The sequence below is a fragment of the Salvelinus fontinalis genome, unplaced genomic scaffold (assembly GCF_029448725.1).
Source record: "Salvelinus fontinalis isolate EN_2023a unplaced genomic scaffold, ASM2944872v1 scaffold_1165, whole genome shotgun sequence".
NCBI lineage: Eukaryota > Metazoa > Chordata > Actinopteri > Salmoniformes > Salmonidae > Salvelinus > Salvelinus fontinalis.
This window is the reverse complement of record NW_026601374.1, coordinates 18,267-35,703: the sequence shown is the minus strand read 5'-3', so window position 1 is coordinate 35,703 and position 17,437 is coordinate 18,267. Positions and strand designations below refer to the sequence as shown.

Genomic DNA, 17,437 nt, shown 5'->3' with positions numbered 1-17,437 from the left:
TAGCCCTTGCTTGCCAATGGGTCTAGCAATCAGCTTTGATCCAAGTTAGCAGAATAAACTGATAAATACTGAACAGAGTGCTTTTGTACTTCCCCTATACTCATTATACAGGATCAGTCATTAATAAAGGGAGGTCAACACAAAATCATTAGACCCAGTTTCTAGTGTTTACCATCGTTAATAATGAATGCTCTCTCTTGCTTGCGTACTCAAATAGTCCACACATCATGCTCTGAAATCACCACTGGTGTCCCTAAGGCTTCTTCTTCAGCATGGCTCCTTGTTCTGCTCTATGAGAATAGGGGGGGGACCAGGATAGACCAAAGCGGACTGGTGGTCCTCTGGGGCCTGGCCCTGTCTTACCCTGCCAGAGCAGTGGCTGATGAAACACCCCAGAAACAACCGCTTACTGAAAAGCCTTGTTATGCCACAGTTTCATCTTCTCCCTCACAGACGTAGACTCCAAACAGAAAGCTGTGATCCCCCTCTCGTCCACCCCTGATTTCTCTGAATAGGGCCCGTTGCCCCTGCCTCTTCCCCTGTCGCTACGATTAATTTTACATCAAAGGCAAGCTAGCTGAGACACCGACCGGAGCCCCTAACAACCTCTAAGGAAGGCTCCAGACTATAGGCTGACACGGAAAATCTCTAGTCCCCTCTATAGTCTTCCCATAGAAAATAAAATAACAAATTATTCACTTTGTTTGGCAACACGAGACAGTAAATTACGCTGTTTATGCACCTTTCTATTTTGCGAATACCGTTTGAACCATATTGTGTAAAATTTCTGTTTGTATCAAATTAGCGTTTGTAGCACTCACCTTACACTACAGTTCAAAAGTTTGAGGTTACTTAGAAATGTCCTTGTTTTTGAAAGGAAGGCAATTTTTTTTGTCCATTAAAATAACATCAAATTGATCAGAAATACACAAAAGACATTGTTAATGTTGTAAATGACTATTGTAGATGGAAACGGCAGATTTTTTATGGAATATCTACGTAGGCGTACAGAGGCCTATTATCAGCAACCATCACTCCTGTGTTCCAATGGCACGTTGTGTTAGCTAATCCAAGTTTATCATTTTAAAAGACTAATTGATCATCATCTGTTGTTCTGATTAAAGAAGCAATAAAACTGGCCTTCTTTAGACTCGTTGAGTATCTGGAGCATCAGCATTTGTGGGTTCAATTACAGGCTCAAAATGGCCAGAACAAAGAACATTCTTCTCAAACTCGTCAGTTGATTCTTGTTCTGCGAAATGAAGGCTATTCCATGCGAGAAATTGCCAAGAAACTGAAAATCTCGTACAACCTTGTGTACTACTCTCTTCACAAAACAGCGCAAACTAGATCTAATCAGAATAGAAAGAGGAGAGGGAGGCCCCGGTGTACAACTGAGCAAGAGGACAAGTAAATTAGAGTGTCTAGTTTGAGAAACAGACACCTCACAAGTCCTCAACTGGCAGCTTCCTTAAATAGTACCCTCAAAACACCAGTCTCAACGTCAACAGTGAAGAGGCGACTCTGGGATGCTGGCCTTCTAGGCAGAGTTGCAAAGAAAAAGCCATATCTCAGACTGGCCAATAAAATGAAAATATTAAGATGGGCAAAAGAACACAGACACTGGACAGAGGAACTCTGCCTAGATGGCCAGCATCACGGAGTTGCCTCTTCACTGCTGACGTTGAGACTTGGCCAAACTCTCCGTCAACGCCCAGAGGCCAGTGAGAAGTGAGAAAGACATTTTAACACAGGCACAGTGATTCAGCTAACCTCTCTGGGATAGGGGGCGGTATTTTCACGTCCGGATGAAAAGTGTGCCCAAAGTAAACTGCCTGCTACTCAGGCCCAGAAGCTAGGATATGCATATTATTAGTAGATTTTGGATAGAAAACACTCTGAAGTTTCTAAAACTGTTTGAATAATGTCTGTGAATATAACAGAACTGATTTGGCAGGCGAAACCCCGAGCACAATCCATCCAGGGATTTTTTTTTTAGGTCAATCTGTTTTCCATTGGTTTCCTATGGCAAGCCCGTTTTAATAGAAATATGCTTGCAGCTCCTATGGCTTCCACCAGATGTCAGTCTTTAGAAACAGTCTTTAGAAATTGGTTGATGTTTTTCCTTTGAGTAGTGAAGAAGTAGCCCTTTCCTTTTGTTGTGTCTTTGGCATTATTAAACTGAAGATGAATCATTATCAAATGACTCTCTGTAATTATTATTGCGCGATTAAACTGATTAATCATGTAACTGTAATTAACTAGGAAGTCGGGGCACCAAGGAAAATATTTAGATTACAAAGTTATAATTTTTCTAATATAACTTTTCAGATATTTTCATATCTGATCAATAGTCTTCTGATTAATGAATTCTTCTTTACCTCACGTTAGTCTCATTCCAAACGTTGTAAATTGTTGGTTATCTGCACGAACCCAGTCTTCACTATGAGTCATCCATACATCAATTGTCTTAAATCATTTATTTACTAACTAAGTAATTCACAGAAATGCATAAACAAACAGTAGATAGTTACAAGGAAATGTTAACGAAGTTTCCCTAGTGGGATAAACCGGCATCGCGTCTTGGTGTACAAAAGGGAAGTGGGGGTCGACTGAGATAAGACAACACACAGTTGATAATTATAACAATTGAAATGCTAATCCTTTGCACATGGACGCTCACTCATTCGGGAACAATTGCAATCAATATATATATTTACGCTCAGTGTGTCGTCGGGGTCTCTGTTGAAAAGTTTGTTTCTGTTGGAGAGTTTGTCCGCCCTCTCTGTCGTGGTTAGAATGGATAGTTCAGAGTGACATTCATTCATGTCGTTATGGATAGATGTTTCGGCGGTTGTCGGTCTTCGCGTTCTATGATACCGAATTCCTAGCTGCAGACTAGTAATTAATATCAAAGACTTGTTATTATTCTGTCGATATCGATAGTCTAAGAGTTTAACCACGTGAGATGGTTAAAAGATTCAACAGTCTGGCCTGCAACCTTTGTCCTCTCGTAATTGAGAGCAACATGGTCTCTTGAGAAATTCTCAAAGTGGGGTTTTTATTCGGGTGAGCAGAAAAGGGCCTGTCCCAGGATGCTCGACCATAACTGTGCTCATGGGCGGTCCTCTGATTTAGTTCAACTCCAAAGGGAATTGGAGTTTCCTTCATTAAACAATCCAAAATCACATTACACAATTTCACAAACAGTATCATCCTCACTCATTCATCTTATACAACAGTTATATCTGAGGCTATTATATAAACAGCGTTATGGTAATGTGGACGTATTGTCTCCCATGAATTTCACAAAATTGTACCAAACGGACCAGTTCGTAGCTGGATTCTTCACCGATCTTTTATACCTTCTCCAGAACATAAATGTTCGGACCTCAAGTTCTGTCAGGTGGAAGAAATGTCTTTGTTCTCTATGAAAATTCACTCTGTCTCTATACTGTGGCCATGAGGAGATAATCTCCTCCAGGAATTTACGACCTCTCTCTGACCACAGCAGCCTGGGTGTAGGAGACAGGGAGAGGGGGATGGGGCTTGCTGTACCCAAAGAGGGCAACGTCATCACACTTTCTTGGTGGATAGCCAAGTGTACTCTTTTGTTTGGGGCGCGTGACCTGAAGATCGCTCCACTTTCATTTTATCCTCTATTGAACACAGTTTATCCCAGCTTAAATTTTATTGATTATTTAAGTTTTAAATTACTTAAAGTTGGATTAGGAAAATTGTTTGAAATGTTTGGACAAAGTTTACAGGTAACTTATTAGATATTTTGTAGTCATGCTGGGCGAGTTGGAACCAATGTTATTCTGAATCAAACGTGCCAAATAAATTGACATTTTGGGGATATAACGACGGAATTAATCGAACAAAAGGACCATTTGTAATGTTTATGGGACATGTTGGAGTGCCATCAAAAGAAGCTCTCCAAAGGTAAGGCATGAATTATATCGTTATTTCTGAGTTTTGTGCGCACCTGGCGGGTTGAAATATGATTGTCATGTGTTTGTTTGATGGGGTGCTGTCCTCAGATAATCGCATGGTTTGCTTTCGCCGTATAAAGCCTTTTAGAAATCTGACACGGTGGCTAGATTAACAAGTTAAGCTTTAATTTGCTGTATTGCACTTATGAAAGTTAAATATTTACAATAATTTATTTTGAATTTCGTGCTCTGCCATTTCACCGGATGTTGTCAAATCAGTATATACAGTATATAAAGCCTCCTCCACAGAAAATATCTATGGTCTTCCCCTTGGAATAAAATGACATTACAATAGACAAGGGATGTAGGACAGTGGAGGGGAAATCATGCTGTTTACTCACCTTTCTGTTTTGTGAATACCGTTTACACCATATTGTGTCAAATTTGCATCAAATTAGTGTTTTTGTCAAATGAATGCCAGGATAGTAGGTTCGTTTCCCAGGACCACGCGTAAGTAAAATGTATGCATGCATGACTAAGTCTCATTAGATAAAAGCAGCTGCTTAATGACATACTGTATATTGTATTATAAACTGGCATTTGTAGCATTAGTGCATACCTTAGTTGCCAAGCACTTGGCCAAACTCTCTATCAATGCCCGGAGGCCAGTGAAAAATACATTTTAACACCAGCACAGTGATTCAGCTCGAGTCAGAACAGGAAGCAGTTAACCCCTCGAGTGTTAGGTCAAAAGGATTAGTAGCGGTGAATTCCAAACTCATTTAGGGGAGTGAGCTAAAGGTCCATCTCTTCCCCAGGAGCATGTTTCCAGACATCTCGGCGGAAACTAGTCACTAGAGGTGAAAGTGATTCGCAACCTCGTTTGGAATCCAATTAACAATCCAACATGTCTGCCTAATCCCGTGGAGGTCTCCTACATGCACTTTAACCTCTACCCACGCAACACTTTTGGGGAGTTTTTCTAAAGTTGGGCATTTCTGTGTATAATTCTTTAAAATAGTGCAGCTTTACAGGACCGGCACGTGGATAAATAGGCCTAAAGGCTGAGACAATAAGAAGACAGATAACCAAAAACAAATTATTCCAATCAACGTAAGCTAAATATGGTTTGGCTGTCAATCTTTCTCTCTCTCTCTCTGTGTGTGTGTGTGTGTGTGTGTGTGTGTGTGTGTGTGTGTGTGTGTGTGTGTGTGTGTGTGTGTGTGTGTGTGTGTGTGTGTGTGAGTGTGTGTGTGTGTGTGTGTGTGTGTGTGTGTGTGTGTGTGTGTCTGTGTGTCTGTGTGTCTGTGTGGTGTGTGTGTGTGTCTGTATGCGTGCGCGCGCGTGTGTGTGTGTGTTTGTGTGATGATTGGCTGTTATTTGATACTTTTTTTTATCAAGGGAGGCCAAATGCTCACTGGTTTCCCTTGCATTTAATGCTACAGGCAGCAACAATGTCATACTCTTTTTGACCAGACAGATGGGCTACACATACAGAGACAGAGGGGCGCTGTTTCGCTCGCTTGGATGCTTTCGCCGGTGAGATACATTCAGCCTGTTGTGAATTGAAGGAAAATGATGAAACAGATAGACGAAAGATGAATTGTTATCTATGTTTTCTTTTTCTTTTCTTGGTCGATTCTTTGGGGGGGTATCCTGGCATCCCTTGACATCCATGAATACACGTCACTGCAGCTTTACTTCATAACTGGCTCGTTGGTGATTGGTACAGTAAGATCATTTCATGGTGAAGTTAGAGTATACTGTTTGATTTTTCTTTGATGCCCCTATTTTGACATTGAGCTTTTTAGATCTATGTTCAAAAAATATGCCGATGCCGTGTTAGTGTTTGAGACATGTAGAGTAAAGAGAGGTGGAAAGGATTGCTCAATATGTGTAAATCCCATGACCAGAAATGGAGCTCTTTAGACAGGGGAAGAGATTTGTATCAGTGCAGGCAGGTGGGAGGAACTATAGGAGGACGGGCTCATTGCAATGGCTGGAATAGAATAAATGGCACTGTTTCAAACATATGGAAACCACACATTTGACTCCATTCCATTCCAGCCATTACAATGAGCCCGTCCTCCTATAGCTCCTCCCACTAGCCTCTATTGATGTGCATAGTGCTACATAGTACTCCTCCCTCTCCCCTGGCCTCGGAACTGGAGAAGCAGAGAACACTCTAATAAGGAAACAAAGATTGATGACATCACACACACATATACACACACACACACACACACACACAAACACTCCAGTCTGCCCCAGTGTGTTCGTTCATGGCAGAGTAAATCACTCATTCTTCCCCTCCTCTTGGGTAATTCCATGGGTGAAATGAACTGAGGGGCCTTGGGAGATCAGCAAGTCATTGTTTATTGTCAGGCTCCACTTCTTCCCTTTATACTTTTGTGGAAATCCGGTTTCTCTCTCCGCTCCTTGTAGAGCGCACAGACACAGACAGACAGACAGACAAACACTGACACACACCGACACACAAATGCACACGCAAACAGACATACACAAACACACATTCCGACACACACACACACACACACACAGAGACTCACATGTGAGAGCACACAGCAATCTGTGTAAAAGAGATTTGTATCAGTGCAGTGTCATATGTCCGTCAAGAGGGTGTGTTTGTATGCCATGTTGTATGCCATGTTGTCACTGAATGAAGGATGTGTCCCCAGACTGTGCCGTGAATGTTTGCCACGTTGCTTTTGCATTCCATAGGAGATGAGTAGGGAATTATGGATGACTAGAACATGTTTGCAGAACATGTTCGAAATCTACGATTAAATATTATAGCAACCTTAAGCCAACACGTAGCAACCTCTTCAAGAAATGTTGGTTTGATACTTGCTGGACCTGGGTTCGAATCCCGGCCAGGGCCAACCCCAGGAACTGGCACTGACTGTTGATTTGGCCCTGACTCAGCTGCAACACTGAGACTAACACCCATTTGTTGCCACCACAAGAGGCAGGACCTGAGGATAACATCTCACCCAAAGGGCCGAAGACTTACATCTTTGTTGTGCTTGGTCACTTTGGCCTCACAGTCGTATCTCTCCTCATCTACCACATCTATCTTTCCATGGAGCTGCTTGCATAGGTCCTGAATTAAATAGATAAACACACTAAGATTAAATATCATACACAAAAAAGGTGATATCTAGAACCTAAAAGGGTTCTTCGGCTGTCCTCATAGGAGAGAATCCTTTGAAGAACCCTTTTTGGTTCCAGGTAGAACCCTTTTAGATTCCATGTAAAACCCTTTCCACAGAGTGCCCTACATGGAACCCAAAAAGGGTTCTACTTGGAACCAAAAAGGGTTCTACCTGGAAACCACAAAGGTTTCTTCTATGGGGACAGCCAAATAACTCTTTTGGAACCCCTTTGTCTAAGAGTGAAGAATCAATCTCATTGAGATGCAGTACCAGTCAAAAGTTTGGACACACCTACACATTCAAGTTTTTTTTTTATTTTTACTATTTTCTTCATTGTTGAATAGTAGTGAAGACATCAAAAGTATGAAATAACACATATGGAATCATGTAGTAACCAAAAAAGTGTTAAACAAATCTAATGATATTTTACTTCAGTAGCCACCCTTTGCCTTGATGACAGCTTTGCACACTCTAGGCATTCTCTCAACCAGCTTCATGAGGTAGTTACTTGGAATGGATTTCAATTAACAGGTGTGCCTTTTTTAATTTAATTTGTGGAATTTCTTACCTTCTTAATGCGTTTGAGCCATCAGTTGTGGTGTTGTGAAAAGGTAGGGGTGGTATACAGAAGATACCCCTATTTGGCAAAAGACCAAGTACATATTATGGTAAGAACAGCTCAAATAAGCAAAGAGAAATGACAGTCTATCATTACTTTAAGACATGAAGGTCAGTCAAATTGTCAAGAACTTTAAAAGTTTCTTCAATTGCAGTCCAAAAACCATCAAGTGCTATGATGAAACTGGCTCTCATGAGGACCGCCACAGGAAAGAAAGACCCAGAGTTACCTCTGCTGCAGAGAATAAGTTAGAGTTACCAGCCTCAGAAATTGCAGCCCAAATAAATGCTTCACAGAGTTCAAGTAACAGACACATCTCAACATCAACTGTTTTCCGAGGAGACTGCGTGAATCAGGCCTTCATGATTGAATTGCTGCAAAGAAACCACTACTAAAGGACACCAATAATATGAAGAGACTTGCTTGGCCCAATAAACACAAGCAATGGACTGGAATGGATTGGTGGAAATCTGTCCTTTTGTCTGATGAGTCCAAAATTGAGATTTTTGGTTCCAACCGCCGTGTCTTTGTGAGACGCAGAGTAGGTGAATGGATGATCTCCATATGTATGGTTCCCACCGTGAAGCATGGAGGAGGAGGTGTGATGGTGTGGGGGTGCTTTGCTGGTGACACTGTCTGTGATTTATTTAGAATTCAAGGCACACTTAACCAGCATGGCAACCTCAGTATTCTGCAGCGATTCGCCATCCCATCTGGTTTTCACTTAGTGGGACTATCATCGGTTTTTCAACAGGACAATGACCCAACACAACTCCAGGCTGTGTAAGGGCTATTTGACCAAGAAGGGGAGTGATGGAGTGCTGCATCAGATGACCTCAACCAAATTGAGATGGTTTGGGATGAGTTGTACCGCAGAGTGAAGGAAACGCATACAACAAATGCTCAGCATATGAGACTGTTAGAAAAGCATTCCAGATGAAGCTAGTTGAGAGAATGCCAAGAGTGTGCAAAGCTATCATCAATGCAAGGGGTGCTTACTTTGAAGAATCTAAAATATATTTTGATTTGTTTAAAACTTTTTTGGTTACTACATGATTCCATGTGTGTTATTTCATAGTTTTTAGGTCTTCACTATTATTCTACAATGTAGAAATTAGTAAAAAGAAAGAAAAACCCTTCAAACTTTTGACTGGTACTGTATATGTGACAGAATAACCATGCTGGAATATTTACTTGAGTGTTGTTCAGTTACAGTCTCATTGTTTAGCTTTGTGGTTGGCCCACTAGTTTGCCCCAGTCATATTGCTCTCTCAATTGGCTGACTCTTTTGTCTCTCACCTGTAGCTCAGTCAATGACAGTCCAGAGAACTGCAGGGGGGGCAGTCGCTCTCCCAGGTAGCTCAGTTTCTCCTCATCCCTGTCCTGCGTCTCCTGTTCCAGCTGCTCCATCGCCCTGGTGAGCAGCATGATCTGATTGGACGAGATAAAGATCCGTCATTCCAGGGGTAGGCCAGGGGTGGAGGACCCAGTCTGATACCACCATGCAGTAGCTAGTCGTCCTCCATGCTACACGGTGTCACTACAGTTGTATCCGTAATAATGAAGGACTTAGTTATAATCTATGTTAATTGTTAACATAATGCATGGTAATTTACCTTCAGGGAGAGTTTACGCGAAGCCGTAATCTTCGACTTCGGCTGTTGGGAAAAGGACACAATGTTATTGCAAATGTGTGCCCAGTACTGTCTACTTGAAAGTGAAAATCGATTTTGTCAAGATCGGTGACCTGTTCTTTTATTGGGACATTTTTGTGTTCGCCCAAAAGGGTTTAGGTGGTAACACAACTGCCACTCATAACAAATCTACTATGGACCTAAAGCACAGGTGTCAAACTCATTCCACGGAGGGCCGAGTGTCTGCGGGTTTTCGCTCCACCCTTGTACTTGATTGATGAATTAACATCACTAATTAGTTAGGAACTCCCCACACCTGGTTGTCTAGGGCTTTATTGAAAGGAAAGACCAAAAACCTGCAGACACAAGGCCCTCCGTGGAATGAGTTTGACACCCCTGACCTAAAGCATTTAACTACAAATTGGCCTGTTCCTGGACACAACTTGTCCCAGAATGAAAAACTCTTTCAATAGAGATTCTCCATTGAGCAAACGTTTTACACTCTTTATAGCATAAGTTCATCCATACAGGGAGCCAGTTACAGTTTAGTGGGAATGTGGTCACTCAAAAAACATTCAGCTATTTGGGCCCTTGATAGCTGACAATAACCGATAAGACTGAAGTGGCAACCTTGGGACAACGTGTTCCCTCTCTAAATAGGGATTAACACTGTTGAACCAGGGCTGTCTCTAGTTCTGGCTCTAGCTCACCTTTTCAATTAACTTGGGATTCATTGGCCTGGGTTTGTCTTGCTCCTACAGGGACAGAGGGGACATGTCAGGACATTGTTCAAAATTATCAAGGTATACACACTTCTATGAGAGGTAGTCTGAAAAACGTGTCTCTTGATTGATTTGACTTTGTTCAAAATTGCATGTAAGATTCAACTAGACGTGAAAGAAATGCTTGGCATAACAGACAAGTCAAAATAGAATGAAGAATTTTCCTGTCCTAAATCTAATACGATGATGATGACGATGGTCATGATGATGATGATCGTGATGATGGTGAATTTATAAACATTAAAATACTTACCTCACTTAAATTTGAACAGGTTTATGGGCACAAAAAGACAAGGGAGACACATAAGTTAAAAAAATAGCATTAGTAAAAAGAAAAACTATTTGTAACCTGCTGGAGGTACATTACATTGTAATAGGAGACAGACAGACAGACAGACAGACAGACAGACAGAGACGGACGGACGGACGGACGGACGGACGGACGGACGGACGCAGTCCCCAAGCCCCATCATAATTTTACCCATGGATTAGGGCAAGGACACTACAGGAAAAAGCCATTCTGCCGCAGATAGCATTGTAGCATCCCCTTAGTTTTAGCTCAGTGTATGGCTAACTGGCAGCTTAACAGGGTCATTATGTGTCATTTGCAAAGGAATGTAAATTGCAAGAGATCCACAATCAGGTAGAACGGACGTATCGTACCCTCAGAAGCAGTTATTCTAACATACATACATTATAACTAGGGCCTACAACATGCTGCTACTGTAAGACTCAAATTCCTTATCATCTCAAGTAATAGGTAGGACACACGTATCATACTCCCAAAAGCAGTTATTATATACTTACATTACATACATTATTACTTAGGCTACATCATGCTGCTGTCAGACTCAAATGGCTTGTCATCTCAAGACAATAGGTCCACTTCGTTATAACAAGGCTTATGCTAAGTATATTTAGAACAGATAATATTATGTCTTTTTAAACAGATAACACACTGAGATTGAGCTATACATAATCATTAAAGCGGTATTATTAAAAAATGTACTTGAAGAGGAGCTATATGCATAATTAATTAACAGTCAAGCCGACCTATTGTCCCAGATAACAATACTTACTCATCAGCCATTATGAAAACCTTGGTTGGAGAGAGAAATGAAATCTGAATCTGAAATCTGATCAAGGCAATTCAATTAGGGCACCTTCCCTTTGTTGAATTACCTGATCAGCCTGAAACCCTCAGACCATTTCAAATCACTGACAACAGCAACAAAACGCCACCATTCACCTAAGTAATTATTAAGTAAACTAAATACATTCTTAAGTAATTTACTTAATTAACACTTAAGTTTGATTCTGAATCACAGAATCCCCAACCCAAATGAGTATTACCTGGAATAGTGTGGACCACAGTCGGGTCGGGTACAGCGTTCTCTCTCTGTCTCGCTCAAACAACAGAGGGATCTGAAACAATGGGGCTGATTTTCTCTTTTATGTGGGGCTGGGCAGGGCTGGGCAGCGGGTGGACAGCAGATATAGCCTAGCACCAGAGTCCTACAAGAATGGGCTGGCTGGACACCAGGGATGAAATATAACCTCCTGTGACATTGTGACAATGCAGGTCAAAATGTAATAATAAATCATGACCTACGCCTTAATGGCATTGCAGGAAAACTTCTGTGAATTCCTCTCGCTGCCTTTTGCAAAAAGCCATTGTTCCTATGGAACGCTGAAAATGAACAGGGTAATGTTGTGTGGGTTATTTTGTTGGTTTGGTGGATACATACTCTGTTTCACTTGTGTGGTTTATATTCTCATTAAAGCCTATGAAAGTGATCAACGTGTCTTGAAATGAAAATAATACATGTGTATATTGGTTGTTGTGATTTTGATTATCATTACTAAAATACAGGTAACTACCGAAATAATGGAAACACCAACATAAAGTGTCTTAATAGGGTGTTGGGCCACCACGAGCCAGAACAGCTTCAATGCACCTTGGCATAGATTCTACAAGTGTCTGGAACAAGAAATTCCATCCTTTGGTGTTTTGTTGATGGTTGTGGAAACCGCTGGTTCAGGCACCGCTCCAGAATGTCCCATAAGTGTTCAATTGGGTTGAGATCTGATGACTGAGACGGCCATGTGGTTTACATGGTTTTCATGCTCATTAAACCATCCAGTGAACACTCATGCCCTGTAGATTAGGGCATTGTCTTCCTGGAAAAGACCACGCCCATCAGGATAGATATGCCGTACCATAGGTTGAAGGTGATCACTCAGAATAGCTATGTATTAATTGTATAAAATTATTTTCCATGCCAGGAAAATGCACTCCACACCATAAAAGACCTGCCAGAACCCTCATTTACTCAAGTGTTTGTTTTATTTTGGCACTTACCTGTAGGTATCATAATAGGCTGCTGTGACAATGTACAGTAGTTGAAGCATTTTGTATTTGATGTGACGGGTTTTATAGAGGTTAATCAGGGACAACAAATCAGAAGGCTCGTGAATGTTTTCCATGGCTATTTCAGCCACTTGTCAGAGCCTGTTGTTGTGATATATGCAAAAGTGAGATGTGATATTTAAGCAATAAGGCACAATGGGGTGTGATATATTGCCAATATACCACGGCTAAGTGCTGTTCTTATGCATGACGCAACATGGAGTGCCTGGACACAGCCCTTAGCCATGGTATATTGGCCATATACTACAAACCCTGAGGTGCCTTATTGATTTTATAATCTGGTTACCAATGTAATTAGAGCAGTAAAAACAAATGTTTTGTCATACCTGTGGTATACGGTCTGATATATCACAGCTGTCAGCCAATCAGCATTCAGGGCTCGAACCACCCAGTTTATAATATGCAGCAAAAGACTGACATTCATAGTTCCAATAGGATAGTAAAGTCGTCCTCAACTTTAATAATTGGTCTATCTGAAGTATTGCTAGGCCCAATGTTCTGGAGCCGGTGGCTAGAGGTTCTTGTGATCTTGTCTCCCCCCGGCCTCCCTCTGCAGATAATAAAACATGTAGTTATGACAACGGGGGCAGGCATGTCCCTCCTGTCACCAGTAATATGCCACATAACTGTTCAACTTCTCCTCCAGACATTCCACATGCTTCCCCTGGCCTATACTGTACATGGCTTGTGTTCAAAATGGCAGCCTATTTATAGTGCACTGCTTTTGACCAGGGCATTGGTCAAAAGTAGTGCACTAGGCAATATCTACGCAATAAGGGCCGAGAGGTGTGGTGTATAGCCAATACCTTGCCTAAGGGCTGTTGTTTGGCATAATGGGAAGCCATGGTATATCAAGAACAGCGTAGCGATACTTCAGATACAACAGTAAAGAAGTATTTTTATGTCGTACCGGCTGGAATGCTGTTTTAGCCAATCATACTGCCCGTTTTATGAATAGGGAATGGGGTACCATATTAGATGTGCTTATGGTCTGTCTTTTTGGAGTTCAAACGCTAGTAAACACACTATACTCTTATAGTATCTATAAGGAATTTATTATACATTTTATAAGACCATATTTATTATTAGATAGTCAATTGTGTATGTGACAAATAAAATGTGTATGTGACAAATAAAATTTGATTTGATTTGTTGGCATGTCATAAAGTTTCAAGGGATTAGAGGAAATAAAACACAGTCAGACACATGAAAACATATCAGTCGCCACAATGCCACTCTGAATCAATCCCCACAATGTGTATAACGTAGCTGTACACTGTAGTGTTAATAGGCCTGTACTGTTGTGTGTGCCCAGGGCTCAGTACATATACTGGATGGGATCCACAGGGTTCTCATTGGTCACCGAGCTGATACCCCATTCTCGGATGGAACATGGGTAAGGAGGGACAGAAACAGGGGTACAGGAGGGACAATAATGTCCGAGGGGGGTGGAGGCAAATGTTCTGTCATCACTCCCTCAGTGATCCCCAGCAGGTGGGCTGGCTATTTCTGCAGCAACCTGACACACACACACACACACACACACACACACACACACACACACACACACACACACACACACACACACACACACACACACACACACACACACACACACACACACACACACACACACACACACACACACACAGCTATCTGAGACTTTCTCAATATGCACTTCTGCTGTCGTTATGATTTCTGATAGGTACTGACGACTCAATATGTTACCCCGTAGGTGCCTCCTTAATGTGCTTACGCTTGTAAATCTGATCAAACGATCGAAAGTGGAGTCAAAAGGATACAGAGGTGAAGGAAGGGAGACAAACAAACACACACACAGGAGGAGTTGCGAGGACAGGCCATCACCGCAGCCATTACCTGTTCTGTTCATTTTTTTATTATTTTATTTTACATATCGAGATTCCAAAAGGGCACCAAAGCAGTCTCTGGCATGGGAATCATCTAAGAACACAACAACCTTTATATAAGACGTGATGTGACCTGTTAATGCCACAGTCTGCCTTTTGACAGTGAGTTTCACAGGTTGTAACAATGACAACAACAGCTCTGTCTTTAGTGAACAGCTGATGTAGGGGGGGGGGGGGGGGGTTACAGAGATGGCACATACCCCCGTATGCCTTAGTACCTCCCCTCACTAAATATATCTCTCTGCCCATATCCCCGCAGCAAGCAGGCTAACCAGGTTAACCCGGCTGTCAAATCCCATAGTTCAGTTCAGTCAAATCCCCTCACCGAACTGGTGGTCTTCTACACAGATCTGGCTCTGTCACCATGCTTAACATTGGAAATCCAGGCTACAACAATGGGCTGATGATGGAATGCATAATTAAATAGACAGTAGTTTCTCTATGTGATGAAATTCATGCCTTCTCCATACTCAGCCTATGGTTGCTTCCCAATAACCACTCCTTTCTCCCAAAGTGTGCACTTCTTGACTACCCTTCATGGATTTGACAGGAAAATACTTTTATAAGAAACTCCCTCAAGGCCATTCCTACACCAATGCTCTTATATTTGTGGGGAGTAGTAACCTAATAATGTAGCTGGCATAGAAAGATGCCTTTCACTGAAAATGGAAGTTAGGTTGAAAATACTGTAAGAAAAACGGTATTTTCTGCGGAGGGTGGGGGAGCAGTGAATGAGTAGTGAATGAGTGCACACTTCAGGAGAAACCAGAGATTATTGGGATGCAATCTATGAGGGCTAGAAGTTTTTCCTACCATGTGACTTGACCAGGAAAAACTCTGGGCCATAGTTTTAGGTTATTACTAGAGTTGGGCCTGGATTATTTCCTTATCAGCTCATGTGGTCCTACCTCTGACATAAAGAGCTTATAATGTATTGGTATTCTTAAGGTGCTGCGCATGAAACTTTGACAGGTTTATAGCTGAGTGTGTTTTTACAATTTTGTTCAAGCATTAAACATCCGCAGTATTCTTGCCATCCTCATCAATTAAAGTATTTCACACCACACACACACACACACACACACACACACACACACACACACACACACACACACACACACACACACACACACACACACACATAGGAATTTCTCTCCTCCGAACACTCCTCAGTGTCTCAGCCCTGTGGACACTGCAAAAACAACAGACATTTGTGGGCTCAAATGTGTATTATATGGCTTGGTCACAAGGTGTCATTAGACTTCCATTATTACACCAATGAGTCACTGTATCTGCCTGTCATCCACATGTACTCTATTCATTTAGGGTTGTATATATTGTAAAACGACTGTAAAAACTGTTCAATTCCCGTGGATTGATGAGAGGGATGAGGCAAAAGGAATGGCAAATAAGTCTGGCTGCACAACCGATTGGCAAACGTTCTGCAAATTGAGAAATCATGTGACTAAAATGCATTAAAAGAAGAAGAAACTACACTATGAAACAAAGATAAATGACAAAGAATGACAGTAAAAAGCTTTGGAGCACCTTAAAGGAAATTTTGGGAAATAAGGCAAACTCAGCTCCATCATTCATTGAATCAGATGGCTATGGGACTCCCGGTAACGCCTGGTTGTGACACAGCCTGGGATCGAACCTGGCTGCGATGCAGTGCCTTAGACCGCTTCAGTGATATGATAGCATTTCTCAAACCCGCTCCCCCCGTCGCCCCAAGATTAGTGGTTTTGACCACTAAAGTTTTGCTTCACCACACGCTCAACTGCTTTGATTGGTGTAACGTTAGTTAGAACCATAATGTGTCTATCCAGATAATAAAAGTCACCTGCAAAATAAAATTTAAGTCATTTGCGGCGTGCATGATCATGAGCAAAGTCATGGTAGCCTATCATTTCACTTCCCCTGGGAAAATCCTGCCATCCTGCCATCCAGTAAGTAAGCATTTCACTGTAAGGTCTACACCTGTTGTATTCGGCGCAAGTGACAAATAACATTTTATTTGATTTACCAGGCGGTGTCAGAAGAAGGCCCTAAAAATTGTCAAAGACTCCAGCCACCCTAGCCATAGTCTGTTCTCTCTGCTACCGCACCTCTAGCGGTACCGGTAACTCTAGGTCCAAGAGGCTTCTAAACAGCTTCTACCCCCAAGCCATGAGACTCCTGAACATCTAATCAAATGCCTACCCAGACTATTTGCATTGCCCCCCCCCCCTCCCCCTCCTCTTTTACACTCCTTCTACTCTCTGTTATTATCTATGCATAGTCCCTTTAATAACGCTACCTACATGTACATATTACCTCAATTACCTCGACACCGGTGCCCCGCACATTGACTCTGTACCGTTAACTCCTGTATATAGCCTCGCTATTGTTATTTTACTGCTGCTCTTTAATTTTTTGTTACTTTTATTTCTTATTATTTTTTGTAGGTGTTTATTTATTTATTTATTTATTTACTACATTGTTGGTTAGGGTTTGTAAGTAAGCATTTCACTGTAAGGTCTACACCTGTTGTATTCGGCTCATGTGACAAATAACATTTGATTTGATTTGAACATAAGCACGGGCTGACTTGGCTTTGCTGTACTGCAGCTGAAGCCTGTCAGCAGCCTACCTTCCAAAGGTCCATTACAATGTAGAGCTTCATCTTATTCTTTCTAACTATTTCTATGGCGGATTCGCGGCCACAATTTATTAAAGATGCCAAAACTTGAGATAACAATAGATGGCGAAGTCAAAGATAGGCCAGTGGTGTCCATCTGTGGCAAAGTTTGGCCTAAATCAATGCTTATGACGTATCCAGCTCCAGAACCAGAATTTTTTTTAAATAAAGTTTTGTAAAAAATATTTCATAGAGGCAACAGATAACATTAGCTAGATAAGGTTAGCAAGATAACTAGCTAACTTCACTGAG

General features: G+C 41.7%; 1 protein-coding gene across 2 annotated transcripts; it reads right to left on the bottom strand.

Annotated features, from left to right (window-relative positions):
* Positions 1-6,891: 6,891 nt before the first annotated feature.
* LOC129848763 (troponin I, slow skeletal muscle-like) lies at positions 6,892-11,617 on the bottom strand. 2 transcript variants are annotated; one of them, XM_055915865.1, is made up of 5 exons: positions 11,500-11,617; positions 10,075-10,119; positions 9,347-9,388; positions 9,030-9,161; positions 6,892-7,059 (listed from the first exon to the last, which is right to left on the bottom strand). In XM_055915865.1, the coding sequence occupies exons 2-5, from the start codon at positions 10,096-10,098 to the stop codon at positions 6,946-6,948; spliced, it is 312 nt and encodes a 103-aa protein (XP_055771840.1). In that variant the 5' UTR covers positions 10,099-10,119; positions 11,500-11,617; the 3' UTR covers positions 6,892-6,945. The 2 variants fall into 2 exon arrangements, with proteins under 2 accessions (XP_055771840.1, XP_055771839.1); XM_055915864.1 differs by lacking the exon at positions 11,500-11,617 and having other exon boundaries at positions 10,075-11,452.
* Between the last annotated feature and the right edge of the window lie 5,820 nt (positions 11,618-17,437).